Genomic DNA, 25,913 nt, shown 5'->3' on the forward strand with positions numbered 1-25,913 from the left:
CCTGGTAAAATGGCTGGCTCAGTCTGACCTCCTTGGTCATGACAAGATCAGAGCATTTGTGTCACATGGGGTTACAAATGTTGTCAAGGAGGCCATTTACCATGGTGTTGGGTTTGCCACTGTTCCAAGACCAATTTGACAATCTTCTCCAGCTGGAAGAAGGAGGAGGAGCCAAGGTTTTAGACATTGGCAGTTTCAATAGAGGGATCTTTCTTGAGGGCTTGCAGGAAGTTCTCCACAATGGAGCCTACAAGTTCAACATGCAGAAGCTCTCCAGACCATTCCATGAAGCCACTGGACAGGACCGTCTACTGGATCGAGTTCATCATGAGATACAAAGAGGCTGCTGACTTGCGCTCAGAGTCCCACAGGATGCCATGATACAGCTACCACTCAGTGGATGTCATCACCACATTGTTGGCAATGGTGCTCCTCTTCCCTAATGCAGCTATAGTAAAATACTGTTGCTGCAGGTTGTGTTGAAAAATACAAATGTATCATCATACTGTACTCATAAGTAAAAATTTGTGTTTGTGATTAACTTGTTGGGAAATATGTATCACACAAGTGTATTTTCTGTTTAATAAATTGTGTTGATTTATTTCACATTGTTCTATCAAGTCAATTTTATTTGATTGAGGAGTTGGTGTACTCCTGCTAAAATGCCCGCCATTGTCAGAATTTGTATTTAGTATCGTCTATGTTAATTGTCATGTGAATGTCACACAAATTACTATAATTCAGAATATTACTCAAATATTCATCATTGGATATTCAAAACTATTTTAAACTTCAAGTAGCCAATTTGTAAAAATTCATTGTGGCTCTTGGCTATTCTGAAATTGTATGGGCTTATGATGCAAAAACCACTGTGTTGTGATTAAATCCAATAAAACCAATGGGAGAGACTCGGGGTAAATTATTGTGTCTGCACTGACTGGGGAACATTTAATTAGCCATACTATAATAACATTACAACTAAATTGGTCCATGTATCAACAAAACAAGCTGGCAAATATCATTAATTATGATGGGTTGTGTTTCAGAATGTGTTGACAGCCCTTGATGGAGAATTAGGGTCGGGTCCAATAGAGGGAGCGGAACGGTTAAGAATGAAAAATAGAGGCAATGAAAAGTTGAGGCAAGACTCGTGGTCACAAACTGCTAGGATGACTGAACAGACATGGCCTGTGTGTCAATACCTTCAAGTCACTTCCTTTCCTTGTCTCCTTTCTTTGATCCACACTAATACAGAATAGCTATTCAGGTGAAATAGAAAAAGAACACCATCTTTCTTTCATCTAGTATGCTCAAACAGTGCCTGTGAGTCAGAGGAGGAAAGGAAACCACTTTATAGCGTTAAGACGCAGCCCATGGTTAGCATTAGCATAGAAATGGTCTGTTTGGGCTTTATAGCATTAAGACTCAGCATATGGTTAGCATTAGCATAGAAATATTCTGAGTCAGTGCCTTACCTCTAGGTCTGGGTAGCTGAGCACCACTAGTTGGGCACAGGCGTTGACATCATCTCCTTTGATGAACGACAGGTCCACTCCTCCAACCCTCTCCAGCCCGGTGAAGTCGGGACATCTCTGCCAATCCTCTGTGTCCTCCTCCACCACCTGCTGCCTCAGGCTGGCCTGTTCACTAGGAGAGAAAGAGAAGAGGGAGAGAAAACCGCAAAGGGTTAGTGGCCAAGAGGGAGAGGTAGGGTGCAAATTTGGACTGGCCAACAGCGGATGAAGACTTCTACTAGTAATGAGGCATTCTACAGCACCGGTCCCCCTACACCATCTGCTTGGCTTCGACATCTCCAGCGTCAGACACAAATTTAACAAGGAGGCGGCACTGGGAAAAGGGACATGATACCATTATTAGTGATGGTCACAATAGATTCACAAGTCAACGGCTGATAGAGGTAGCCGATACTGGCAGCATTCCAGTGTTACTGTTGGCAGGAAACTTCTCTCTTGCAGAAAGGCCTCACCTCACCTGCCCAGATGCTGTGTCCCTCCGCTGGTGTCATAGGGAAACTTACTACTGTTCTCCCAAGACAACCCTACCTGAACCTCACAAGGGCTATCCAGTATTGAACAAGAATAACTAGGCCGACATTCAGACCTTTTACATGGTTATGTGGTTGATATGTGATATTCCATGAGCATGGGTTTAAAATACCAAATTGTGCGGGGCTGGCTCCAAGCACAATCGGAGACCCAGAAGCTCAGTCTGGGTCTCAACGTACTGTTGAGAGTTAGAATAGTAGAATACACAAGTTGCAATTTCAAATTTTAGTTGTGCATCAGCAGTTTTTCTGTTCTTGTTCTGTCAGTCGCCCAGGGGTGCTGACCTCCAGGGAGCCACCTTTGATTTTGTTAGTCACTCAGATATCATTACCATGGCATAAGTCATGCTGGAAATTAGCTTTAAAAATGTGTCTTTGCCCCATGGCAAAATTAGTAAACGTGGATATCGAATTGGCCACATCAGCATGGTTTTGTGGCACAGTCGATGCCGGGCAGTGTCACGCCTTGGTCATTGTATCTTGTGTTTTGTTATATGTTTGGGTAGGCCAGGGTGTGACATGGGTTTATATGTTGTATTTCGTATTGGGGTTGTATTAATTGGGAGTGTGTATTATTAGGGGTGTGTCTAGTTAGGCTTGGCTGCCTGAGGCGATTCCTAATTGGAGTCAGCTGATTCTCGTTGTCTCGGATTGGGAACCGTATTTGGGCAGCCTGAGTGCGCGTTGTATTTCGTGGGTGATTGTACCTGTCTTAGTGTTAGTCACCAGATAGGCTGTATTAGTTTCACTCGTTTGTTGTTTTTGTATTTTCAGTTATTTCATGTACCGCATTATTCTTCATTAAAAGTCATGAGTAACCTACACGCTGCATTTCGGTCTGACTCTCTACAAACAACAGATGAAGTTCATTACAGAATCACCCACCACGATTCACAGACCGAGCAGCGTGTGAACTGGCAGGATCTGAAGGTGGACGTTATGGACAACAGAAGCAAGGATTATACGATGTGGGAAGAAATCGACAGGTGGGCGGCCGACCCAGAGCGAGTGCAGGAGCCCGCCTGGGATTCCCTACAGCAATGCGAAGAGGGCTATACACGGATGGAATCGAAAAGGAAAGCACGGCTATACAGAGTGAAAACCGTAGGTAACGGGGGAAAGCGCAGAGAGAGAGTGGCAGTCAGGAGTCAGACCTGAGCCTACTCTCCCTGTTAATTGTGAGGAGCAGCAATATGAGGACTTCTGGTCTTGGGAGATGATATTAGACGGTAAAGGACCCTGGGCGCAGCTGGGAGAATATCGCCGTCCCAAGGAGGAAATAGAAGTAGCTAAAGCGGAGAGGCGCGAGTATGAGGAGGCAGCACTGCGACGCGGTTGGAAACCGGAAAGTCGCCCCAAAATATTTATTGGGGGGGGCTAAAAGGGAGAATAGTTATGCCAGGTAGGAAACCTGCGCATACTCCCTGTGCTCACCGTTGGGCTAGAGAGACCGGGCAGGCACCGTGTTATGCTATGGAGCGCACGGTGTTTCCAGTGCGGGTGCAGAGCCAGCTGCGACTCATACCAGCCCTTCCTATTGGCCGGGCTAGAGCGGGCATCGAGCCAGGTAAGCTTGGGCAGGCTCGGTGCTCAAGAGCTCCAGTGCGCCTGCACGGTCCGGTCTATCCAGAGCCACCTCTACACACCAGTCCTCCGGTAGCAGCTCCCCACCCCAGGCTTCCTGTGCGTGTCCTCGCGCCAGTACCACCAGTTCCAGCACCACGCACCAGGCCTCCAGTGCGCCTCGCCTGTTCAGCGCAGCCAGTGCTTTTCTCCCCTCCTGCGCTGCCGGAGTCTCCCGCTTGTTTAGCGCAACCAGAGCTGTTCTATTCTCCTGCGCTATCGGAGTCTCCCGCCTGTTTAGCGCAGCCAGAGCCTTTCTCCTCTCTTGCGCTGCCGGAGTCTCCTGTCTGTTCAGCGCCACCAGTGCTCCCAGTCGGTCCAGCGCATCCAGTGCGCATCGCCTGTTCAGCACAGCCAGTGCTTTTCTCCCCTCCTGTGCTATCGGAGTCTCCAGCCTGTTCAGCGCAGCCAGAGCCTTTCTCCTCTCCTGCGCTGCCGGAGTCTCCTGTCTGTCCAGCGCCACCAGTGCTACCAGTCGGCCCAGCGCGTCCAGTGCGCCTCGCCTGTTCAGCGCAGCCAGAGATTTTCTCATCTCCTGCACTGTTGGAGTCTCCCGCCTGTTCAGCTCAGCCAGAGCCTTTCTCCTCTCCTGCGCTGCCAGAGTCTCCTGTCTGCCCAGCGCCGCCAGTCGGCCCAGCGTCACCAGTCTGCCAGGATCCACCGGAGTCACCAGTCTGCCAGGATCCGCCAGAAGTGCCAGTCTGCCAAGATCTTCTAGATCGGCCAGACAACCTTAATCATCCAGGTCCACCAGCCAGCCAGGATTTACCGGAGCCTACTACCTGCCTGAGCTTCCTCTCAGTACTGAGCTTCCTCTCAGTACTAGGCTTCCTCTCAGTACTAGGCTTCCTCTCTGTACTGGGCTCCCTCTCTGTACTGGGCTCCCTCTCTGTACTGGGCTCCCTCTCAGTACCGGGCTTCCCCTCAGTACCGGGCTGCTTCGGTCCCGGGCTGCCCCTCTGTCCCGGGCTGCCCCTCTGTCCCGAGCTGCCCCTCTGTCCTGAGATGCCCCTCTATCCTGAGTTGCCCCTCTGTCCCGAGCTGCCCCTCTGTCCCGAGCTGCCCCTCGGTCCCGAGCTGCCCCTCAGTTATGTGGGGATCAGGGTGAGGACTATTAGGCCATGGTCGGCGGAGAAGGTGGATTATCCTAGGACGCGAAGGGGAGGAACTAGGTCATTTATGGAGTGGGGTCAACGTCCCGAGCCAGAACCGCCACCATGGACAGACGCCCACCCGGACCCTCCCTATGTTCTTGAGGTGCGTCCCAGAGTCCGCACCTTAGGGGGGGGGGGTTCTGTCACGCCGTGGTCATTGTATCTTGTGTTTTGTTATATGTTTGGGTAGGCCAGGGTGTGACATGGGTTTATATGTTGTATTTCGTATTGGGGTTGTATTAATTGGGAGTGTGTATTATTAGGGGTGTGTCTAGTTAGGCTTGGCTGCCTGAGGCGATTCCTAATTGGAGTCAGCTGATTCTCGTTGTCTCGGATTGGGAACCGTATTTAGGCAGCCTGAGTGCGCGTTGTATTTCGTGGGTGATTGTACCTGTCTTAGTGTTAGTCACCAGATAGGCTGTATTAGTTTCACTCGTTTGTTGTTTTTGTATTTTCAGTTATTTCATGTACCACATTATTCTTCATTAAAAGTCATGAGTAACCTACACGCTGCATTTCGGTCTGACTCTCTACAAACAACAGACAAAGTTCATTACAGGCAGGGCTACGGGCCAGAAGGTTGAGGGTTTGCCGACCACCACTGATGAGCTCTCTCCCCCTGCCTGCCTCATTACACTACGATCAGAGACTGCTGCAGACAATAATCATTAGCCAGGGGGAAATCAGATGTACATTTGTATGATATATCTAGAATTGTAAAGCAGGTGGTTCGAAACCTGTACGCTGATTCGCTGAAATCACTTTTTACTGTTCTAATTACATTGGTAACCAGTTTATAATAGAAATAAGACACCTTGGGGGTTTGTGGTATATTGGCCATATACCACACCCCCTTGTACCATATTACTACAAGTATATAAAACATATGCAACGTTTTCCCCACCAACAGGTTTCTGTGCCAATGCACCACACACAACCAATAAGCAATGCATAACTGCATCCCGATTACCGACTTCATCTTGGTTTACATTTTCAACACTCCAATCAAATAGAGTATGTCAATCTCGACAAACAGAAAATAGATCCCTCCCTACTCCGTATCAAAGGCTTGGCTTGACAATCTACAAATGTCAATAAACGTTTGGGTGTTTTGTAACAGATGTCTCTTGCCATTGATTGAATGGCCAGTGTGCAGTTGGGAAACTGGATTATATTTGAGTGGAGTGGATAACGTGCGAAGGTAGGTTACAGGAGACTTTCGAAGTAGCCTAATCAGTTGAAAACATTATGACTAGTTGTGTTTCTGCCACACAAAAAAGGGAATACATTTTAAAAGTTAATTGACAAATATGTAGGCTATATTGAAGCCTTAGGTTCTAGATCGAGGAAAAGCTGCTCAGGGTGGAAAGAAGGCAGAATGGGCGTTAAGCTTCCCTGAATAACAGGACCTGTTGGGAGCATAGGCCTATGTGGCTTCACTATATAGGAAGACTTGGGAGAATGATGATCAGCAACAGACAGTGCATCAGCATCAGAAGTAAAAATACAGCCGGACTGTCCTGTACTTTGTGCCTTTCTAGACTTTAGAATCTGAGAGTAGACCCACAACTGATCCAAATGGAATTAATGGAATCAAACATTCAAATAACAGGGCTTTTGCATCATTATTTCAATTACATTTTCACTGCAATTTTCAGTCTAGAGTAGAACTGTATTCACTTGAAAACAATAATGTCCCTAAGACCATACAAATTGAATTAACTGTATAACGGATTAAAAAAATTGAAATGTAAAGCGAGCCAGCAGAAAACAACAATCCTAATTTTAAAATAGAATTAAACTTGCACCCCTTGTAATAATACTAAACAACCCATGTACAACACCTAACAACCTCACCAAGAGACTTTAGCCTTTTGGTATTGTAGCAAACAGTGAGGCAGGGAATACAACTAAGATTGCTGGCGTGAAAGACAAAACATCGTGCCAATAGGGTTAACCCAGTTGCTGGGAATTGTACCGCAGCTCATATAGTGAGGTTTGCAACACTGCCCCCTCTGTACTTGAAGGCACAGCCACCATCCCACTTCAAACAGCATTGTAGCAAATGGCAGGACAAGGAAGTTAAACCGAGTCTCTGCCGTGAAAGGCAAACACCCTATGGATCGTGCTAATAGGGCTAATCCACTTGGTAGGAATTGTATCATTACATTTAGCAGATGTTCTTATCCAGAGCAATTAGGGTTTAGTGCCTTGCTCAAGGGCACATCGACAGACTTTTCACCTAGTCGGCTTGGGGATTCGAACCAGCGAGTTTTCAGTTACTGGCCCAACGCTCTTAACCGCTAGGCTACCTGCCACCCTCATCATGGCTCATATAGCGAGGATTGTGACAGTATAATGGTTTTTGGAATGACAGTCATAGGGACCAGGGTTTGAGTCACAGTTAGGGTACCCCCCTAATCCACTATATTAGTGTCAGGTGTTGGAGAGCACCATTGAAAGCATGTCCCAACCGAGTTTTAGTCACATTACATTTTTTGTTAGGCTAGCAGTGTTTCTGTCAGGTTTCTGTACTGCACATATATGGTGGCTGAGTATTCAAAACAAATGTGCACCCCATTGATTCAAATTATCATGCTATCAGGGCCTCCCGGGTGGCGCAGTGGTTAAGGGCACTGTACTGCAGCGCTAGCTGTGCCATCAGAGACCCAGGCTCTATCGTAACCGGCCGCAAACGGGAGGACCGTGGGGCGAAGCACAATTGGCCTAGCATCGTCCGGGTTAGGGAGGGTTTGGCAGGTAGGGATGTCCTTGTCTCATCGTGCACCAGTGACTCCAGGTGGCGGGCCGGGCGCAGTGCGCGCTAACCAAGGTTGCCAGGTGCACCGTGTTTCCTCCGATACATTGGTGCGGCTGGCTTCTGGGTTGGATGAGCGCTGTGTAAAGAAGCAGTGCGGCTTGGTTGGGTTGTGTATCGGAGGACGCATGGCTTTCAACCTTCATCTCTCCTGAGCCCGTACGGGAGTTATAGCGATGAGACAAGATAGTAGCTACTAAAAAACAATTGGATACCACAAAATTGGGGAGAAATGGGGTAAAATTTAAAAATATATATAATTTTTTCAATTTTTTAATTATCATTCTGCCAGGTAGGCCTACTTTCCAGTCAACATTTAATTAGCAAGGTTTTGGGGAAAAACATTGAAAAGGGACTGCTTCAGCATGAAAAAATAGTTTCATATTAGTTAAATTAATAATTATTTTATGTTTGTTATTTTTTACTATTTGGAGAAATGTGAAGAGGGGCATCCGTTATATAGTCAATTACATTTGTATGGTTTAAACAAGATCAGTAGGGAGCTTTTTGAGCTGTGTGTCTTAAGGTTTTCTCATGTGCAATGACGCACCAGGCCTCTCCGCTGCATATCAGCTATTCCTCTATGTTCTTGTGGATTTATGTAAAACATTTTTAGCAGCTTTGAATAATTTTATGTGGGGTATGATTGCTATTTAGCCTATTGCAGATCTCAACAAACAATCCAGCTACCACTATTGTCACTTGTGGCGGATGAATCAGAATTAGTTGGGTAACATAGATAAATAAGATGTTTTATTTACATAATATGCTTATGTGAGATACTTGTCATTAGAATGTATCCCTTTGGACTATACTGTTGGCAGTTGCACTTTTCCCTTCTTAGCTTCGGATCAGTCACTTGGGGCCCAGAGAGGGGAGAGGTCAGAATGGAACATTGTCTTCATATGTGAATGTATCTGTTAAACCATGTGAAGGGATGGCGTGAATAAGGGGGAACCAATTATCTCTTGGTTCCACAATGTCTGTGCGCAAGTCACTCCCCTCAGTAAGCTTGTCCAGGAGTGGGGAGAAGAGGGGGTTTACTTGAGATGGGAGTACATAGAGTTGACAATTGAGTTATGCCAAACTGAACAATAATGTATAGCTAATGCTATCTGGCTAAGGTATACTCCTTTCTCAAGTAAAAGGCCCTTTGTGAAGAGTTCCTGAGATCTGTGTTTCGTCATGTAAGTTGAGAGGGGTGGATCTTTGCTATAAAAGATCTCAGTTGCCATTATGTTGACACTCTCAACTATTCATTAGAGATAGTGAATTGTTGGAAGTCAAATGCTATTGCAAAGCTTAATTATTATTAAAGATTAAGTTTAAGTATAACTCTGACTGCTGTGTGGTTTGTAACTCTCCTCATTTGGTAATACAGAAAATTGCCACGACACACTATGGATAGAGGGCAGAATAGAGTTGACAGTATAGCAAGCATGCAGAAAAGCGTGGTGCATAAGGGAAGTACGAAAACACATTGATAGGGGAAGAAATTCTATAGTAAAGCCTGCAAAATGGGATTGTAAAGCAGGGAAACGCCCTGCTAAATACCTAGGATAGGATAAGTAATCCCTCTCACCCCCCCCCCCTTAAGATTTAGATGCACTATTGTAAAGTGACTGTTCCACTGGATGTCATAAGGTGAATGCACCAATTTGTAAGTCGCTCTGGATAAGAGCGTCTGCTAAATAACTTAAATGTAAATGTAAATGGAATAAAATGTACCACCAGTACTGGAAAAAGTACCCAATTGTCATACTTGAGTAAAAGTAGATACCTTAATCGGAAATGACTCAAGTGAAAGTGAAAATCACCCAGTAAAATACTACTTGAGTAAAAGTCTAAAGTGTTTGATTTGAAATATACTTAAGTATTTAAAGTAAACCTAATTGCAAAATTTTACTTAAGTATCACAAGTAAAAGTATAAATCATTTCAAATTCCTTATATTAAGCTGATGGCAGAATTGTTAGTGTATTTTATTATTTACGGATAGCCAGGGGCACACTCCAACACTGACCTCATTCAGAAACAAAGCATTTGTGTTTTGTGAGTCTGTCAGATCAGAGGCAGTAGAGATGACCAAGGATGTTCTCTTGATAAGTGCGTGAATTGGACAATTCCTGTCCAGCTATTCAAAATGTAACAAGTACTTTTGGGTGTTAGGGAAAATGTATGGAGTAAAATGCACATAATTTTCTTTAGGAATGTAGGGAAGTAAATGTCGTCAAAAATATAAATAGTAAAGTACAGATACCCCCCCAAAATAGTTAAGTAGTACTTTAAAGTATTTCTACTTAAGTACTTTACACCATTGTGCACTACCTTGCCCTGTGTCCCCCCCCCCCAAAAAACACAAAACATACACATTTTGACAACTCTCCTCAGCCATGCCAATAAACTTAGAACTATCCCTTAGGGCCCCCAAAAGGCTAGGGGTGGAACTGAACTTGTGTAGCTAGTGAACTCATGACAGTGGAGATTGAAATGGGGAGAACAAATAGTTAGCTAGCTAAACGTCGAAAATCGAAGATGGTTCAAAGTTATGATATACCTCAGAGTTGGAAGGGGAGCACCATCCTCGTCAGTGAATTTCATAAAAATAAAAATTGTAAAACATTCAAAACGTTATCCTTTTTTAGATAGAACTATGCTAAATATAATCACGTCTCCAAATAATTGATTATTTATCAAAGAAGGTCAACAGTAGCCTCAACAGCACTCTGTAGGGTAGCACCATTGTGTAGCCGGAGGACAGCTAGCTTCCGTCCTCTTCTGGGTACATTACTTCAATACAAAACTTAGGAGGCTCATTGTTGGCACCCCCTTCCACAAACTTACAAAGTAATTATGATAACTTCCGGAGGATGTCCTCCAACCAATCAGAGCTCTTTCAGCATGAACTGACATGTTGTCCACCCATTCAAAGGATCAGAAAATGAATCTAGTACTGAAAGCATAAATTACAGCTAGAGAGCACTGCAATGCATAAAATGTGGTGAGTAGTTGACTCAAAGAGAGTAGTTGAACAGTTTTGAACAAATTAATTTCTTCCAAAATGGAGAAGCACGAAATATATATATATATATATATATATATATATATATATATATATACAGAGATTGTCATTTTTTTCTCACTTTGTTTCACTTACTTAGCTAGCTGGCTAGTTTAGCCTACTGAAACGCCCTGCTCAAACAGAGGGATGCTGTGTTAGCTAGCTGGCTATGACTCTCCAACACAACACTGGAACTCTTCCAAGTCAAGGTTTTACTCATTTATTGCCACCGGGGCCTGCCGGTGTAACTGCTTACTGACTGTACACTGTAACATTACTGCATGATTGTAGCGGGTTTACTAACGCATTAGTTCTATTAGCTATGCTGACTATGACGTTACTTTAGCTAATATGGTGACAACGATGTAGGCTGTGTTTAAGCGGTTTGGCCTGGTCACATACAGCCAGATGTGTTGTGCATTGAAGTCCACAAGCGAAGGGAAGAGGTGAGAGGAGGAGAGCGCATAGATGCGAGAAGGAATACAGCGTGATCTGTGGTGTATTCATCCCACCGATTCTGTTGAAAAACATTTCTTAAACAGGAGAAACGGGGATACACGTAGTTGAATTTGTCCAATAGAAACTATTGCACCTGTTGGACTAATAATTACATCCTATATCAGCTTGATACAGGCAAGTGTGTGCAAGGCGGTATTGAATGTCATGGTCTGTCACCTGAAATGTATCTCTCTACCTGTGTACACCTACGTTGTAAACTTTCATTCATAGGCTTGGTTGTAGCAACCTCATGATGGGTATAGGGACAATTTGAGTATAATGTTGTAGCCTAAACATATTGCTGTTACATCCTATATCAGCTTGATACAGGCAAGTGTGTGCAAGGCGGTATTGAATGTCATGGTCTGTCACCTGAAATGTATCTCTCGACCTGTGTACACCTACGTTGTAAACTTTCATTCATAGGCTTGGTTGTAGCAACCTCATGATGGGTATAGGGACAATTTGAGTATAATGTTGTAGCCTAAACATATTGCTGTTACAACGAATTGGGTGAATGGAATATGAATGACATTCATCCAATATGCTGTAATAGAAAAATAAGACCATGCTCATTAAAAAGAATATCTGCCCTCCCTCATCTTGAACGCCACTGCTCCATGTGCCAGACAACTGCTCTGCCTCTTGTAATGTCTGGCTTGATTGATACTAACTCGCTAGAGAGAACTGTATTTGTAGCTACCAGGGGGCTAGCAAATTATGTGAGCTAGCTAGATAGCTAGCTGTCACACCTGTCTGTGGTGTCCTAATCAAATGACAATATGACACAGGTGAGGAGGAGCAGCGCGTGCTCCTTTTCGCTGTGAAATACAGTTTACATATTGCCATTTTATTATGTCAAATTAAGAGAAACGTGTCTGACCTTTCCCATTTCTTGACCAATTCTTCTTGAGGAAGAATAGACATGTAGTTACTCGAAGTGAACAAGCAGACGTGTCAAATTATTGCAGCGAAGACCTTCTTCCGTGTTGTACCACAGACAGAAGGTTAAACTCAGACGCGTCACAGGGGCTATAAAGCTGAAGCGTTCGTTTTTTTAACAACAAATATGGTAGTGAGAGGAAGTACAGTCACGGGTAGTGAGAGGATGGGACTAGGTTAAACTGGGCCGACGTTGTGCACATTTTTTTCATCTTTGAAAAATCTGCTCTCAATACATTTCTGTTCCCAAAACTATAATCTGTTAGTGCACACATTTTTATAGACTTGATGCTTTGCCAACGTTTTAAAATGGGCGTTGTTTAGAGTGCAACGTCGAATTGAGTTCGCACTTCAGAGGAGGCGTTCCCTAACGGAAATACATGCAAATACATGCTGCAAAGCACCAATAGGATCTCGCTAGCTCGTGCTTGGCTTTGTCCACCTCATTGCATGTTCTGCCCACTATGCTGCATTTGCTCCAACTGTAAACGACACAGATGCACTGTCTTGGGTTAGCTATAAATATCTTTGGTCGTACCTTGTGTTGTTTCGCAACGTATCTCCACATGGGCGGAACCAAACAGCGCTTGCCGCGTTCAAAACAACTGGGAACTCGGGAAATTTCCGACTTCTGTGCTTTCAAGACAACTGGAAACTGTTGAAACAAAACTCCGACCGGGATTCGTTTTGAATCATCATTCAAGTTGGTATTCCAGGTCGGAAATTCGGGCATCTTTCTAGAGCTCTGGCTTCCCGAACTGACGATCACGGACGTTATGACCCCCGCCCCCACCCAATTATCTTGAAAACACCAAGTATCTAACACGACAGTTCACATGTAGCAGTTTCATTGCAGTGGTGCTTGTACCGTCTTTCAAACACAACTGAGACAGACTCATAAAATATGCATTGTACAAAATGTGCAGTTCAAATCCTAACTTGTCTTTAGTTTGTGGACCCGCATTCTGACTGGTTGCATCACTGCCTCCTGGTATGGCAGCTGCTCGTCCTCCGATTGCAAGGCACTACAGAGGGTAGTGCGTACGGTCCAGTACATCACTGGGGCCAAGCTTCCTCTCATCCAGGACCACTATACCAGGCAGTGTCAGAGTAAGGCCCTATAAAGTGTCAGACTCCAGCCACCCCAGTCATAGACTCTCTGCTAGCGCATGGCAAGCGGTACCTGAGCACCAAGTGGTACCTGAGCACCAAGTCTAGGTCCAAAAGGCTTCTGAACAGCTTCTACCCCCAAGCCATAAGACTCCTGAACAGGTAATCAAATGGCTACCCAAGCCCCTATTTTACAGTGCAGCTACTTTCTTCTCTATGCATAGTTACTTTAACTCTACATGTACATATAACCTCGACTAACCTGTACACCCACACATTGACTCTGTACTGCTACCCCCTGTATACAGCCTCGCTATTGTTCTTTTACTGATGCTCTTTATTTTTTAATTCTTTTTTAAAAACTGCATTGTTGGTTGTTGTAAGTAAGCATGTCACTGTCTACTACACCGGTTGTAATTCGGTTCATGTGACAAATACAATTTCGATTTGTTTGTGCAAATTATGTTCTATATTTTATGATTGCCACCTAGTGGGCATTAGCCAGTAGTACCTTGGACAGCTCCTCAATACCATACAGTAATTGACTTTTTTTGTTACCAAGAAAGAACTTTCAAATGAGATTTTAGGCTTCAAACTGGTCCCCAGCTAATACTATCTGCCTGTAATTCAGTGACCATCTTCCATTCCCGTCTGAAAACCCACCTTTTCACCCTGGCTTTCACGTAATCCCATCCATCTGTTCATCCATTCAATGTTCAACTCTTTCTGATTATCATTTTGTCTGAGATAGCTCAAGTCACCTACATACAGATAACTAAATGTATCCACATTGACACAGTCAAGTAGAGTTTAAACTAAGATTGCTGCGTGCTTTGCAGGTTGAAGCCGGCTCAAACGTAGAAAGATATGTTTCACAAACAAGACAACTTTAAATTCTCATAATTCAAGTTTAATGGTTTGAAAAATTGTAAAGGCGCTATTTTATATTAATTCAAAGTTATTTCTTTAAACATGAATTTCGATGGAAATAAAGATATGCAATATTATCATTGTCTTATAGGAAGGGAGGCTAGATGAGAGAAATGGAGAAATCAGGATATGGTTGGTGACACAGACAAACAAGACAGAAATAGCCCTCATATGTAAATGAGATAAGTAGAAGTGAAGGTTGACAGAAGTAGAGCAAAGCAGGTTACATAGCAGACACATTTCAGTCGTGGCAGTGACCCCACGTTGAGGTCAGCTGATGAAACTGAAAGGTAACGGAAGAAATTGGTCTCTGGTTTAAAACAAGACAGTGAGACACTTCTAAAGCACTGTTCCAACTCGGCTGAAGAAAAACGAACATTGGAACACGACAGGACTGTGAGAGGGAACAAAGACCTATTCAGGGCTGGAACCTTTCTCTACAGCTCGGTGAACCGTTGAGCACGTTACGCATTGTGTTGATATTATGTTACACATTGTGGACATTGAGTTTCCTTTGATAAAGAGCTGGAAAGTAGGAAACTATCTCAAGACATAATTCAAGGTTAGAATTAGTACAGAAGAAAACAGGTTACGTACAACTACACATCCTCAGACCTGACCTGGGTGACACCCTTAGACATTTACAGTTATTCATTATTCCATTCAATCACTTTAACTTAATAAATGAGTTCATTCTGAACAGCCCTCGTTCTGAGCACTTTGTTATTCCAGTTAGACACACACTGTACATTATAGACTGTTCACTTTGACCTTGGGTTTTCGTTATCATCGTTAAAAAAAAAGTAGCATCTCAAAAAGCTGTTAAAAACAGACTGGTCCCGATTGGCCGATAATCCTTGGGAGCGAGAGCCGACGCCCATCAACAAACATGTCTTTGGCCCTCTGACGTCAAGCAGCAGCATGGTGGTACTGACCAGGCTGGATGGGCTTGTCTTGAGAGAGCCTCAGCTTGCAATGCAAGGCAAAAAGCTTGCCAATCCTTTGAAACAGGCCTATAGTCTGATCTGTAGAAAAGTTCTTCTGTGAGCTTGAAGCTCACAAAACAGCCCCTAAAACACTCCAAACTAGCTTGACAAAAAAACAACAACATTGAAACTAGAAGATGGAACGGACAGTTTTTTTTTGTTGGCTGGTCTTTGGTGCTTTAGAAGCACAAGGTCGCTGTACAGAGCATTATTTGCATGGGTACATTGCATTACAATGGAAACATCGTCAATTTCGTCCACTTCGCTCAGTCGAGGCAAAGGGGGTGTCCCCTAACCAAGCAGATATATTTCTTATATACATGGTTGGTTACAAAGGCTAAAATGGTCCTAACAAATGGTTCATGAGTAGTTACTATGGTAACTCCTGAACTAAAATCAATCAATCAACCATATCCCCATATGAGCATGCAGTAACACACTTCACTCTCACTGAAAACACAACACAACCCAACCAGCACAAGCCCAAGTACATGTGCGCATCAATACATTTCTATGAATGAAGCAGTAGCAAATGACTAAGCTTTCACCACAAAAAAACATTCACTTCCTCCCTCTATATCCACACCTTTAAAAAGAATAGCAACAATTTGACCTATTCAACCTGTGACTCTGACAGTTCGGGACATTCCCTTGGCTAGCAAAAGCACACCACGCCTAGCTACGGGTCAGGTTTCAACCCTGCAGTCGGGGAGAGACGGGAAACACTGATTTTGGGGCGGAATCCATTCAAATTGAAGTCCGAGTAATTGAAATTCAAGAATTGGTTAAGTGTCTCGTGCCAAAAAGAGACTAGTAGTTGTAGATTAATTTGCGAACACATTCAAAATGTGTTAATCCAAATTCCATTTGTGAATTCCAATTTCCAAAATAACCTCTGGCAATTTCTTCTGGCTATTTCTCCAAATGAAAGTTTAGCTAAATTAAAAATGTGCCCGTCTGTCCATCCATCTAGTCACCCAGGAACTGTAAGGTCACCTAAACATTGCACCCATGAGGACAAACCTCCATACACACATTTTTATGATAAATAGAAATGTAATTATGTCAATAGTATAAATTCAAACTCTTATTGCTTATTGCTTCTAAACGACACCTCGCTACGGCTTTACCCCAATCTGGACCTATAAACAATTTACCGAGTAGAGACAAACCCCACTGGTGATATGGCAAACACTGTCGTTTTTCATGCCATTGTAGGTGTGATTATGGTTTGTGTCGATACAGTATGCGTTTGTGCGTCTTCCGATATTTGAGCATGTTTGTCTGCAGGTAACAGCACATCCCGTTTCTTCAACCTATAAAGTGTCCATGTTCTTATGTAACAGCGCATCCCGTTTCTTCAACCTATAAAGTGTCCATGTTCTTATGTGACAGCGCATCCCCGTATCACCAACACCTTGGAGGTGTGCATATGTGTAAAGTGTTCTAATGCATATATGTAACGGCGCATCCGGTTTTTAATCCGGTCTCACAGCTCCTTAGATGAGTGTGACAATTGCTTGATCCGGCATCCATGGGTGCGACACTTCCCACACCTACCAAAGTCTCAGCAAGCAGAAAAAACGTTCTGCCAACGTTCTGTTCAGCAGCCCAGCAGAAAGCTGGGAAGAAATATACATGGCCTGCTGCAAGAAAAAAACGGAGCCCTTTAAATCACAAGTCTTTGTTCTCAGTTTTTCAACTGCCGACATGTTCTTTCTCCTCTGTTGTGCAAGCATGCTTCAGTTCCACATTGTGACTGACTAATAGTAGTACAGGTTTGAGGTGGTTAGGGAGCGGAAAGTGTAGACTGTGAAGGCTGGAGGAGCTGGGACTTGGTAGTTCAGAAGAGGAAGAATTGTAGTCCTTAGCAAGAGTTGTAGTCCTCTACCTGGAGATCATGGAGCTGGACTGGGAGTGGTTAGAGGTGGCGTGGCTGAGCTGGGAGAAACCACTGTGGCTCGACTCCAAACTGGTCATAGAGCCCCTGAGAGAGTAAAAAATAAAAACAAAGTTAGATTCATTTATTTAAATGTTTTCTTATTGTTGGCTTAACAGGTTTTAGAACTACATACTAAATGGGCTTAAAACAGACCTGGGTGCAAAAACTATTTGAAATGTTTCAATTTCTTTGAGTGTTTGCATTAGTTGTGATAGGTGGGAGGGGTTTGCACTTGTGGGACTCGTTTATTGGTTATATTGCAAAAGGAAAGCTCAATCAAGCACAGCTTAAGCATAAAAAAATAATAATAATGTTTTGTCACATAGGAAATGATTTCAAATAGTATTTGATCCCTGGTCTGGTATTAATGACGCCCATCTCCAGCTCCTGCTTTGTCAAGTCTAGTGCCGAATAGTGTAGATCATGCAGCAAGTCAAACCAAACTGAGGTGAATCCACTGTGTGAGACACTCATTTAGCATACTGCTCCAAATAGGTTCCTCTAACCCACGGTGACTAAACATGGCCTCTCATGCTTCAGTGATTAGTTTTGAGGGGCATGAATGAAAGACTTCTTATCCTTATCAACCAATTTGCAGAGGCAGAAAAACACGGCAGGGATCATCAGCTACATTCAGCTGTGGGCCGATGGTCGGAGGGCCGGAACATAATTACAAATCATTTGTAGACTGCAAATTGACTGCAAGAAGCCCAAACAGAAATCATATTTGGATTAAATCCCGAATCATTTTACAATGACTTTGATTTGTATGACGTCACGTGCCTCCATTATGCATGGGAATACTTGGGAACAGATTTCCTAAATTAAAAATCACTTTAAATCATTCTGTTATGTCCAACAATGTAAATAAATAAACCCACCCGCGAGCCGCCAGTAGGGGAACCCTGAAATACAGGGAGCCCTTTGTGGCAAAGGAGGAAGGCAACTCAAACTTTAAAAAAGCATGTGTCTGTTAGTCATTCATGCAAGCAAGGGAGAGACTAGCTTAGTGAGTGAGAGTGGCCTTTCTCTAGCTAAAGCACAAAAAGAGAAAGCCTAGCATGGCTGGTGAGGTAATGCTCAAATAAAGCCATACGCGAAGGGTCAGGATGCTTAGAGTCTTACAGAGCTGTCGCTAACTGTTTAGTGGGAGTTCTCGTAAGCAACCACACGCAATGCAAAGCTAAGGGAACACAAGTCCACTTACAAACTTTGAACGTCAAAGCAAGCCGTTCTTCACAGGAAGAGACAGAAGGAGTGGAAGAGGTGTTGGTGAGCGATAAGAGGACAGGAGCGCATTGAAAAGAAAGAGTGGAGGGTAAAACGGACATCTCTCTCTTTAGGAGGGGAAGCCTACACTTGGCACTTCATAATAATGGTTACATTAATGTCAATGTTGTATACAAAAAATATCAAATGGAAAAAAGTGATGATACAACACAAAATACAGTATGATTTCAAAAGATAACATTTGATGACCCATTTGATATCAGCTCACACACGCACTAACCTGAAGTCCTCGGAGCCAATGACCTCTGTGTAATACATGACTTTGCACTTGTGTGAGGAGACCTGCAGGGAGGCGAGGACGTCGTCCACGCGGGGCAGGTTGGTGGAGGCGCTGCCCGGCATGGTGTGGAACCTCCACTGCAGGATGTAGAACCCGGGCCACCTGGTCACGTGGGAACCCTGGGAAGAGGGACGGCGAGAGGGGGAAATGCATTAGATGAGAGGTTTTAAACCATTGTCAATCTGAATGTTCTTAACATTAGATTCATTAAGTATTGAATGAACTGGTTTCAACATGGGGGTGTAATACGCAAACCTGTATATTTAAATGAGTCAATCTTAATTCATTAATTCAGTCAAGAGATTCTCTCAGGCATTGACAAAAAGAGCCACCTGCATGCCTCATGTCTTTCTCAATACTATGAAGAACTAGTGTGCTGCCCCAGTGCTGACCTGCACGCTCTCCCCCTCCTTGCAGGTGAGTGGTGACTCCACCATGCTGTAGTCCAAGCCTAAGGTCCAGGACTTGTCTATGAGCTGGACGTTGTTCCCCCCGGGGGTGGTGATGCTGCTGTGTTGCCCCACTAGGGGGTCCTTGCGGGGGGGTTGTGGGGCGCGCTTGGAGTGGTAGAGGTGGAAGACCACGTCACCCTTACACACGTCAAAGTCCCAGGTGATCACGGAGGCGGCGTCGATGATCTCGAGCACCACCTGGCAGGGGAAAGCAGGGAGATGAAGAGAGGAGGGGTTGAAGGAGAGAGGGGAGAGAAAAGGAGAAACGAGGGGGAGGGATGAGAAGAGTAGAAATAAAAGAAAGAAAAAGAATGAGAGAGAAAAGGACAGATGACAGGAGGAGGAAAGACAGCAGATTTCTACCGACTAGTTACCACACAGCTCCTTTTATAAACAGATTTATATCATCCATCTACTTTTATGTAACAGAAACTAAAATAACAAATGGGTGCAGATTCCCCTCAAAGCAACATTCATGTTCAATTGGTAACAGAACAGTGGCTAAATGTCTGAAGATCAGTTTGAATGCACTTTCAGGACTTCTCCAGTGGGTGGCAGTGTCGGTCAAGCAACTTATCCCCCCCCCACAAACGACTTCAAAAGCTCCAGCCAAGGCCACAGTCGCCCCCGCTCTCCTCGAGTCCTCTCTGCTCCGCCGCAGCCGAGGTGCACTGTGTTGGGGGCTCACCTCGTGGGGCGCTCCCTTGAAGACGCTGGCACTCTGGTAGATAGTCTCTGTCCACAGGCTGATGTCTTCGTTCTCCAGCTCCTCTGCAGTACGGTACAGAGACTTGGGAACCAGGCCTCCCTCTGGGACTTCACACTGCACACAGAATTAGGCCACACCAGAAAGTACATGTCATTCTGCTCCACACAGATAATATTGTGTATATGCGCCGCACAGCCATGAAAAAGAAAGGGATTACAAGCGTGATCATGGCAACCACACGACAATGTGACTATGTTGGGTGATGACACCACACACACTCACCATACACTCTCCTCCCAGGAAGTCAGGGATGACCTCCTTGTCTATGTAGTCCAGCAGGCCGCCGGGGCCCTGGTAGTCATTTCCAGCGTAGATCAGGAACTTCTTACGGGTGTTCTCGTCGATGAACGGGCTCACCTGAACACAGGACAGAGACGGTGGGACGAGTCAACACCCTACTGCTCCCGCCTAAACACATCATGCCTAATGGCATCTCATCTAGTGCCCCGTAAGCACCATATAGGGAATAGGGTGCCGTTTAGAGGAGTCGCCAGCCATAGCATTTCATCGTGTCTCACCAGGGTCCAGAGCACAGGGAAGACTCTAGGAGCCCTCAGTATGAGCAGGCGTCCCAGGGTCTCTGGGTAGTTGGCCTCCACCACCTCAATGATTCTCAGAAGGGCCTTAACCCCCGGTCGCCACAGGTGGCGCATGTTTAGCCCTTCGAGGTCCACCAGACACGTCCAACAACTAGAGGGGAGAGCGAGAGAGAGAGAGTGGTTGGAGAACATTTGAAGTACTATGCACAGATTTTAAAGTACAACACACAAATTCGACCCCGACGTCAAAAAAACGGAGACATATTCCTCCCCCCTCTCTCAATCCGGGACTCTCTCGCTGCCTCGGTCTTGCGCGAGGGAAGCTCCGTGGCTTTCCACCCTAGCACACCCGAGAAACAGTCCTGCATGGCTTCGCTCCATAGTCACGTCCATCTGATAAGCCTGACAGCTGCCAGACAACACCTCTATTCTCACATTCTCGCTCTCTTTTTCCCCGTCCCTCTCTTTTCCATTCCTCCTCTCACCCGCCCAATTTCTCGGTCACTCGCCCAATTTCCCCGTCTCTCTCACCCACACCTTTCAAAAAAGCTCTGACGAAGGCCAATACGCAAGCTTGTTAAATATCAGCGATACTACCAAGAGCAGTGTGCGGTTTCCTTTTTCCTTCTTCTCGCTCTCACCCACACCTTTCAGAGGAAGGAACCCTCCACATTCTTTCCATCTTGCCTAGAGAACTTTAAAGAGCATGCCCCACACTCCGCAGTCCCTGCGTTAATAACCCCACTGCACCAAGGCAAATTCCCATGATTCACATTAGCTTAGCAACAGCTTCAGAGGCCCCATAGGGCTCATTACTTGTTGAGTCCCCCTTCTCCCACAGAACTTGTGTCCTGTAGATCTGAGAGGCCTGGATGGGTGTATGCAATATGGCTTAAACTCCACTTGACCTATCAGAGGGAGTGGTGGAGCTGCTACCAAATAGCAACGGGGTGTGTACCTGATTGGTCGGCCGAAGACTTTGGTGTTCTCCTCACAGCGCCTGAGGCCTTCCTCGTTTATAGATAGAACCTGAAGGGTTAAAAAACACACAATGTCGGCATGCTTACACACACTTTAGTTACCACATCTGTGATTAACAGTAGAAGAGGCCCACTCACGTGTCTGAGTAGAGACTCCTCCCCCAGGGCTCGGACCAGCCCCTTGGTGTCCATCTGTCCCAGGCGCAGGATATAGAGAGGACGACCCTCTGGAAGTCACACAGACATACGTATATTTGTGTCATCTAGGGATGCACATTTCGGTCAAATTTTGCTTCCGACTAACCAACCCTGATTAACCAGTCAACAAATGGTATAAAAAAATTATAAACAGGAAAATATCTAACCCTAACCCATATAATGAATAGATATGTTTCATTACGAGAAACACACAACGATAGCAAGACTATTGAACATGCAACTCCTGTAATGAAGCAGCTAATATAAAAAAAATTAAACACTTGCCAAAAAGCAATTAGTGGGAAAACACAGCTCTAAAACGGTGCACCCAATGACAATGGGTCCATATATGACCGAGATTAAAATCTCTGCTAGAAACGTAGAAAGATGTGGAATCCAAAAGCAACAACTAGGATGAGTTGCTAATATGACCAGGATTGTGCCTTTGGCTTCTGGACAATGAAATAAAGTTAATATGAAAACCAATAGAACAGGTGAGAAATGCTGGTTAAAAGGTATGGGGAAGTCTTTATAAAAATCATGCTGGTTAAAAGGTATGGGGAAGTCTTTATAAAAATCATGCTGGTTAAATAGTATGGGGAAGTCTTTATAAAAATCATGCTGGTTAAAAGGTATGGGGAAGTCTTTATAAAAATCATGCTGGTTAAAAGGTAGGTATGGGGAAGTCTTTATAAAAATCATGCTGGTTAAATAGGTATGGGGAAGTCTTTATAAAAATCATGCTGGTTAAAAGGTATGGGGAAGTCTTTATAAAAATCATGCTGGTTAAAAGGTATGGGGAAGTCTTTATAAAAATCATGCTGGTTAAATAGTATGGGGAAGTCTTTATAAAAATCATGCTGGTTAAAAGGTATGGGGAAGTCTTTATAAAAATCATGCTGGTTAAAAGGTATGGGGAAGTCTTTATAAAAATCATGCTGGTTAAAAGGTATGGGGAAGTCTTTATAAAAATCATGCTGGTTAAAAGGTATGGGGAAGTCTTTATAAAAATCATGCTGGTTAAAAGGTATGGGGAAGTCTTTATAAAAATCATGCTGGTTAAAAGGTATGGGGAAGTCTTTATAAAAATCATGCTGGTTAAAAGGTATGGGGAAGTCTTTATAAAAATCATGCTGGTTAAAAGGTATGGGGAAGTCTTTATAAAAATCATGCTGGTTAAAAGGTATGGGGAAGTCTTTATAAAAATCATGCTGGTTAAAAGGTATCTTTATAAAAATCATGCTGGTTAAAAGGTATGGGGAAGTCTTTATAAAAATCATGCCGGTTAAAAGGTATGGGGAAGTCTTTATAAAAATCATGCCGGTTAAAAGGTATGGGGAAGTCTTTATAAAAATCATGCTTAAAAGGTATGGGGAAGTCTTTATAAAAATCATGCCGGTTAAAAGGTATGGGGAAGTCTTTATAAAAATCATGCCGGTTAAAAGGTATGGGGAAGTCTTTATAAAAATCATGCTGGTTAAAAGGTATGGGGAAGTCTTTATAAAAATCATGCTGGTTAAAAGGTATGGGGAAGTCTTTATAAAAATCATGCTGGTTAAAAGGTATGGGGAAGTCTTTATAAAAATCATGCTGGTTAAATAGTATGGGGAAGTCTTTATAAAAATCATGCTGGTTAAATAGTATGGGGAAGTCTTTATAAAAATCATGCTGGTTAAATAGTATGGGGAAGTCTTTATAAAAATCATGCTGGTTAAATAGTATGGGGAAGTCTTTATAAAAATCATCCTGGTTAAAAGGTATGGGGAAGTCTTTATAAAATCATGCTGGTTAAAAGGTATGGGGAAGTCTTTATAAAAATCATGCTGGTTAAAAGGTATGGGGAAGTCTTTATAAAAATCATGCTGGTTAAAAGGTATGGGGAAGTCTTTATAAAAATCATGCTGGTTAAAAGGTATGGGGAAGTCTTTATAAAAATCATGCTGGTTAAAAGGTATGGTTAAAAAAGGTATGGGGAAGTCTTTATAAAAATCATGCTGGTTAAAAGGTATGGGGAAGTCTTTATAAAAATCATGCTGGTTAAAAGGTATGGGGAAGTCTTTATAAAAATCATGCTGGTTAAAAGGTATGGGGAAGTCTTTATAAAAATCATGCTGGTTAAAAGGTATGGGGAAGTCTTTATAAAAATCATGCTGGTTAAAAGGTATGGGGAAGTCTTTATAAAAATCATGCCGGTTAAAAGGTATGGGGAAGTCTTTATAAAAATCATGCCGGTTAAAAGGTATGGGGAAGTCTTTATAAAAATCATGCCGGTTAAAAGGTATGGGGAAGTCTTTATAAAAATCATGCCGGTTAAAAGGTATGGGGAAGTCTTTATAAAAATCATGCTGGTTAAAAGGTATGGGGAAGTCTTTATAAAAATCATGCTGGTTAAAAGGTATGGGGAAGTCTTTATACAAATCATGCTGGTTAAAAGGTATGGGGAAGTCTTTATAAAAATCATGCTGGTTAAATAGTATGGGGAAGTCTTTATAAAAATCATGCTGGTTAAATAGTATGGGGAAGTCTTTATAAAAATCATGCTGGTTAAATAGTATGGGGAAGTCTTTATAAAAATCATGCTGGTTAAAAGGTATGGGGAAGTCTTTATAAAAATCATGCTGGTTAAAAGGTATGGGGAAGTCTTTATAAAAATCATGCTGGTTAAAAGGTATGGGGAAGTCTTTATAAAAATCATGCTGGTTAAAAGGTATGGGGAAGTCTTTATAAAAATCATGCTGGTTAAAAGGTATGGGGAAGTCTTTATAAAAATCATGCTGGTTAAAAGGTATGGGGAAGTCTTTATAAAAATCATGCTGGTTAAAAGGTATGGGGAAGTCTTTATAAAAATCATGCTGGTTAAAAGGTATGGGGAAGTCTTTATAAAAATCATGCTGGTTAAATAGTATGGGGAAGTCTTTATAAAAATCATGCTGGTTAAATAGTATGGGGAAGTCTTTATAAAAATCATGCTGGTTAAATAGTATGGGGAAGTCTTTATAAAAATCATGCTGGTTAAATAGTATGGGGAAGTCTTTATAAAAACCATGCTGGTTAAAAGGTATGGGGAAGTCTTTATAAAAATCATGCTGGTTAAAAGGTATGGGGAAGTCTTTATAAAAATCATGCTGGTTAAAAGGTATGGGGAAGTCTTTATAAAAATCATGCTGGTTAAAAGGTATGGGGAAGTCTTTATAAAAATCATGCTGGTTAAAAGGTATGGGGAAGTCTTTATAAAAATCATGCTGGTTAAAAGGTATGGGGAAGTCTTTATAAAAATCATGCTGGTTAAAAGGTATGGGGAAGTCTTTATAAAAATCATGCTGGTTAAAAGGTATGGGGAAGTCTTTATAAAAATCATGCTGGTTAAAAGGTATGGGGAAGTCTTTATAAAAATCATGCTGGTTAAAAGGTATGGGAAGTCTTTATAAAAATCATGCTGGTTAAAAGGTATGGGGAAGTCTTTATAAAAATCATGCTGGTTAAATAGTATGGGGAAGTCTTTATAAAAATCATGCTGGTTAAATAGTATGGGGAAGTCTTTATAAAAATCATGCTGGTTAAATAGTATGGGGAAGTCTTTATAAAAATCATGCTGGTTAAAAGGTATGGGGAAGTCTTTATAAAAATCATGCTGGTTAAAAGGTATGGGGAAGTCTTTATAAAAATCATGCTGGTTGAAAGGTATGCGGAAGTCTTTATAAAAATAATGCTGGTTAAAAGGTATGGGGAAGTCTTTATAAAAATCATGCTGGTTAAATAGTATGGCGAAGTCTGCTGGAATTTTGGCTATGCTACTTTGAAGCAAGGTAAGCCATGTCTCATTATTTCAAGTGAAGTAAAACATTCAAGTATCAAACAATTATACTGCCTCAAGCTCACATTGTAAAGTGGTGGGTGACCTGCTGACAGCCTGCCTAACGTTGACTTTAGCCGATGCACTTCAACGGCGAATGGGAGGCGCGCTTTAATTACGAGTTGAGAAATAAAAACAGCTATTTTTTAAAATTGTTATTTGGTTGTGCAATGACTGGATTTCAAAAAGCACGTTAGACTCCAGTACCAGCTTTTTGAGGAGTTGCTCCCGCGGCGCCTAACAGGTGATAGGCTATTCCACTCCTCAAACTCGGCTCTTATACAGTTCATTGTGTGATGAGGGCAATGCCTTGGGACTGCCGTGAAGACGTGCAATAAACCAGGGCATGCAAATACCCAGGGAAAATATCCAGTAACAACGTTTTTAAAACTGGGACTCTGGTGAACTGCAATGCAGTCAATTC

At 43.2% G+C, this 25,913-nt stretch overlaps 2 protein-coding genes across 9 annotated transcripts in view; both read right to left on the reverse strand.

The window, feature by feature from the left end:
• Positions 1-12,243, reverse strand: part of LOC124016054 (endonuclease V-like) — a 59,262-nt gene extending 47,019 nt beyond the window's left edge. For all 4 annotated transcript variants that reach the window (XM_046331577.1, XM_046331576.1, XM_046331575.1 and 1 more), the window contains exons 1-2: positions 12,102-12,243; positions 1,476-1,647 (exon numbers count right to left, since the gene is read on the reverse strand). In XM_046331577.1, coding sequence (XP_046187533.1) covers positions 1,476-1,647; positions 12,102-12,145 — 216 coding nt within the window. In that variant the 5' untranslated portion in view covers positions 12,146-12,243. The remainder of the gene's footprint in view (positions 1-1,475; positions 1,648-12,101) is intronic.
• Positions 12,244-14,164: 1,921 nt separating this feature from the next.
• LOC124015600 (SEC14-like protein 1) overlaps positions 14,165-25,913 on the reverse strand; it is a 59,664-nt gene continuing 47,915 nt past the window's right edge. For 3 of the 5 annotated variants that reach the window (XM_046330949.1, XM_046330946.1, XM_046330948.1), the window contains 9 exons: positions 21,577-21,665; positions 21,417-21,487; positions 20,438-20,609; positions 20,142-20,276; positions 19,839-19,973; positions 19,091-19,348; positions 18,639-18,817; positions 18,336-18,362; positions 14,165-17,173 (listed from right to left, as the gene is read on the reverse strand). In XM_046330949.1, the coding sequence (XP_046186905.1) occupies positions 17,074-17,173; positions 18,336-18,362; positions 18,639-18,817; positions 19,091-19,348; positions 19,839-19,973; positions 20,142-20,276; positions 20,438-20,609; positions 21,417-21,487; positions 21,577-21,665 (1,166 nt within the window). In that variant the 3' untranslated portion in view covers positions 14,165-17,073. The remainder of the gene's footprint in view (positions 17,174-18,335; positions 18,363-18,638; positions 18,818-19,090; positions 19,349-19,838; positions 19,974-20,141; positions 20,277-20,437; positions 20,610-21,416; positions 21,488-21,576; positions 21,666-25,913) is intronic. The other 2 variants (XM_046330951.1, XM_046330947.1) reach the window with 1 other exon arrangement.

Source organism: Oncorhynchus gorbuscha, linkage group LG26 (genome assembly GCF_021184085.1).
Source record: "Oncorhynchus gorbuscha isolate QuinsamMale2020 ecotype Even-year linkage group LG26, OgorEven_v1.0, whole genome shotgun sequence".
In the NCBI taxonomy this organism is placed as follows: domain Eukaryota; kingdom Metazoa; phylum Chordata; class Actinopteri; order Salmoniformes; family Salmonidae; genus Oncorhynchus; species Oncorhynchus gorbuscha.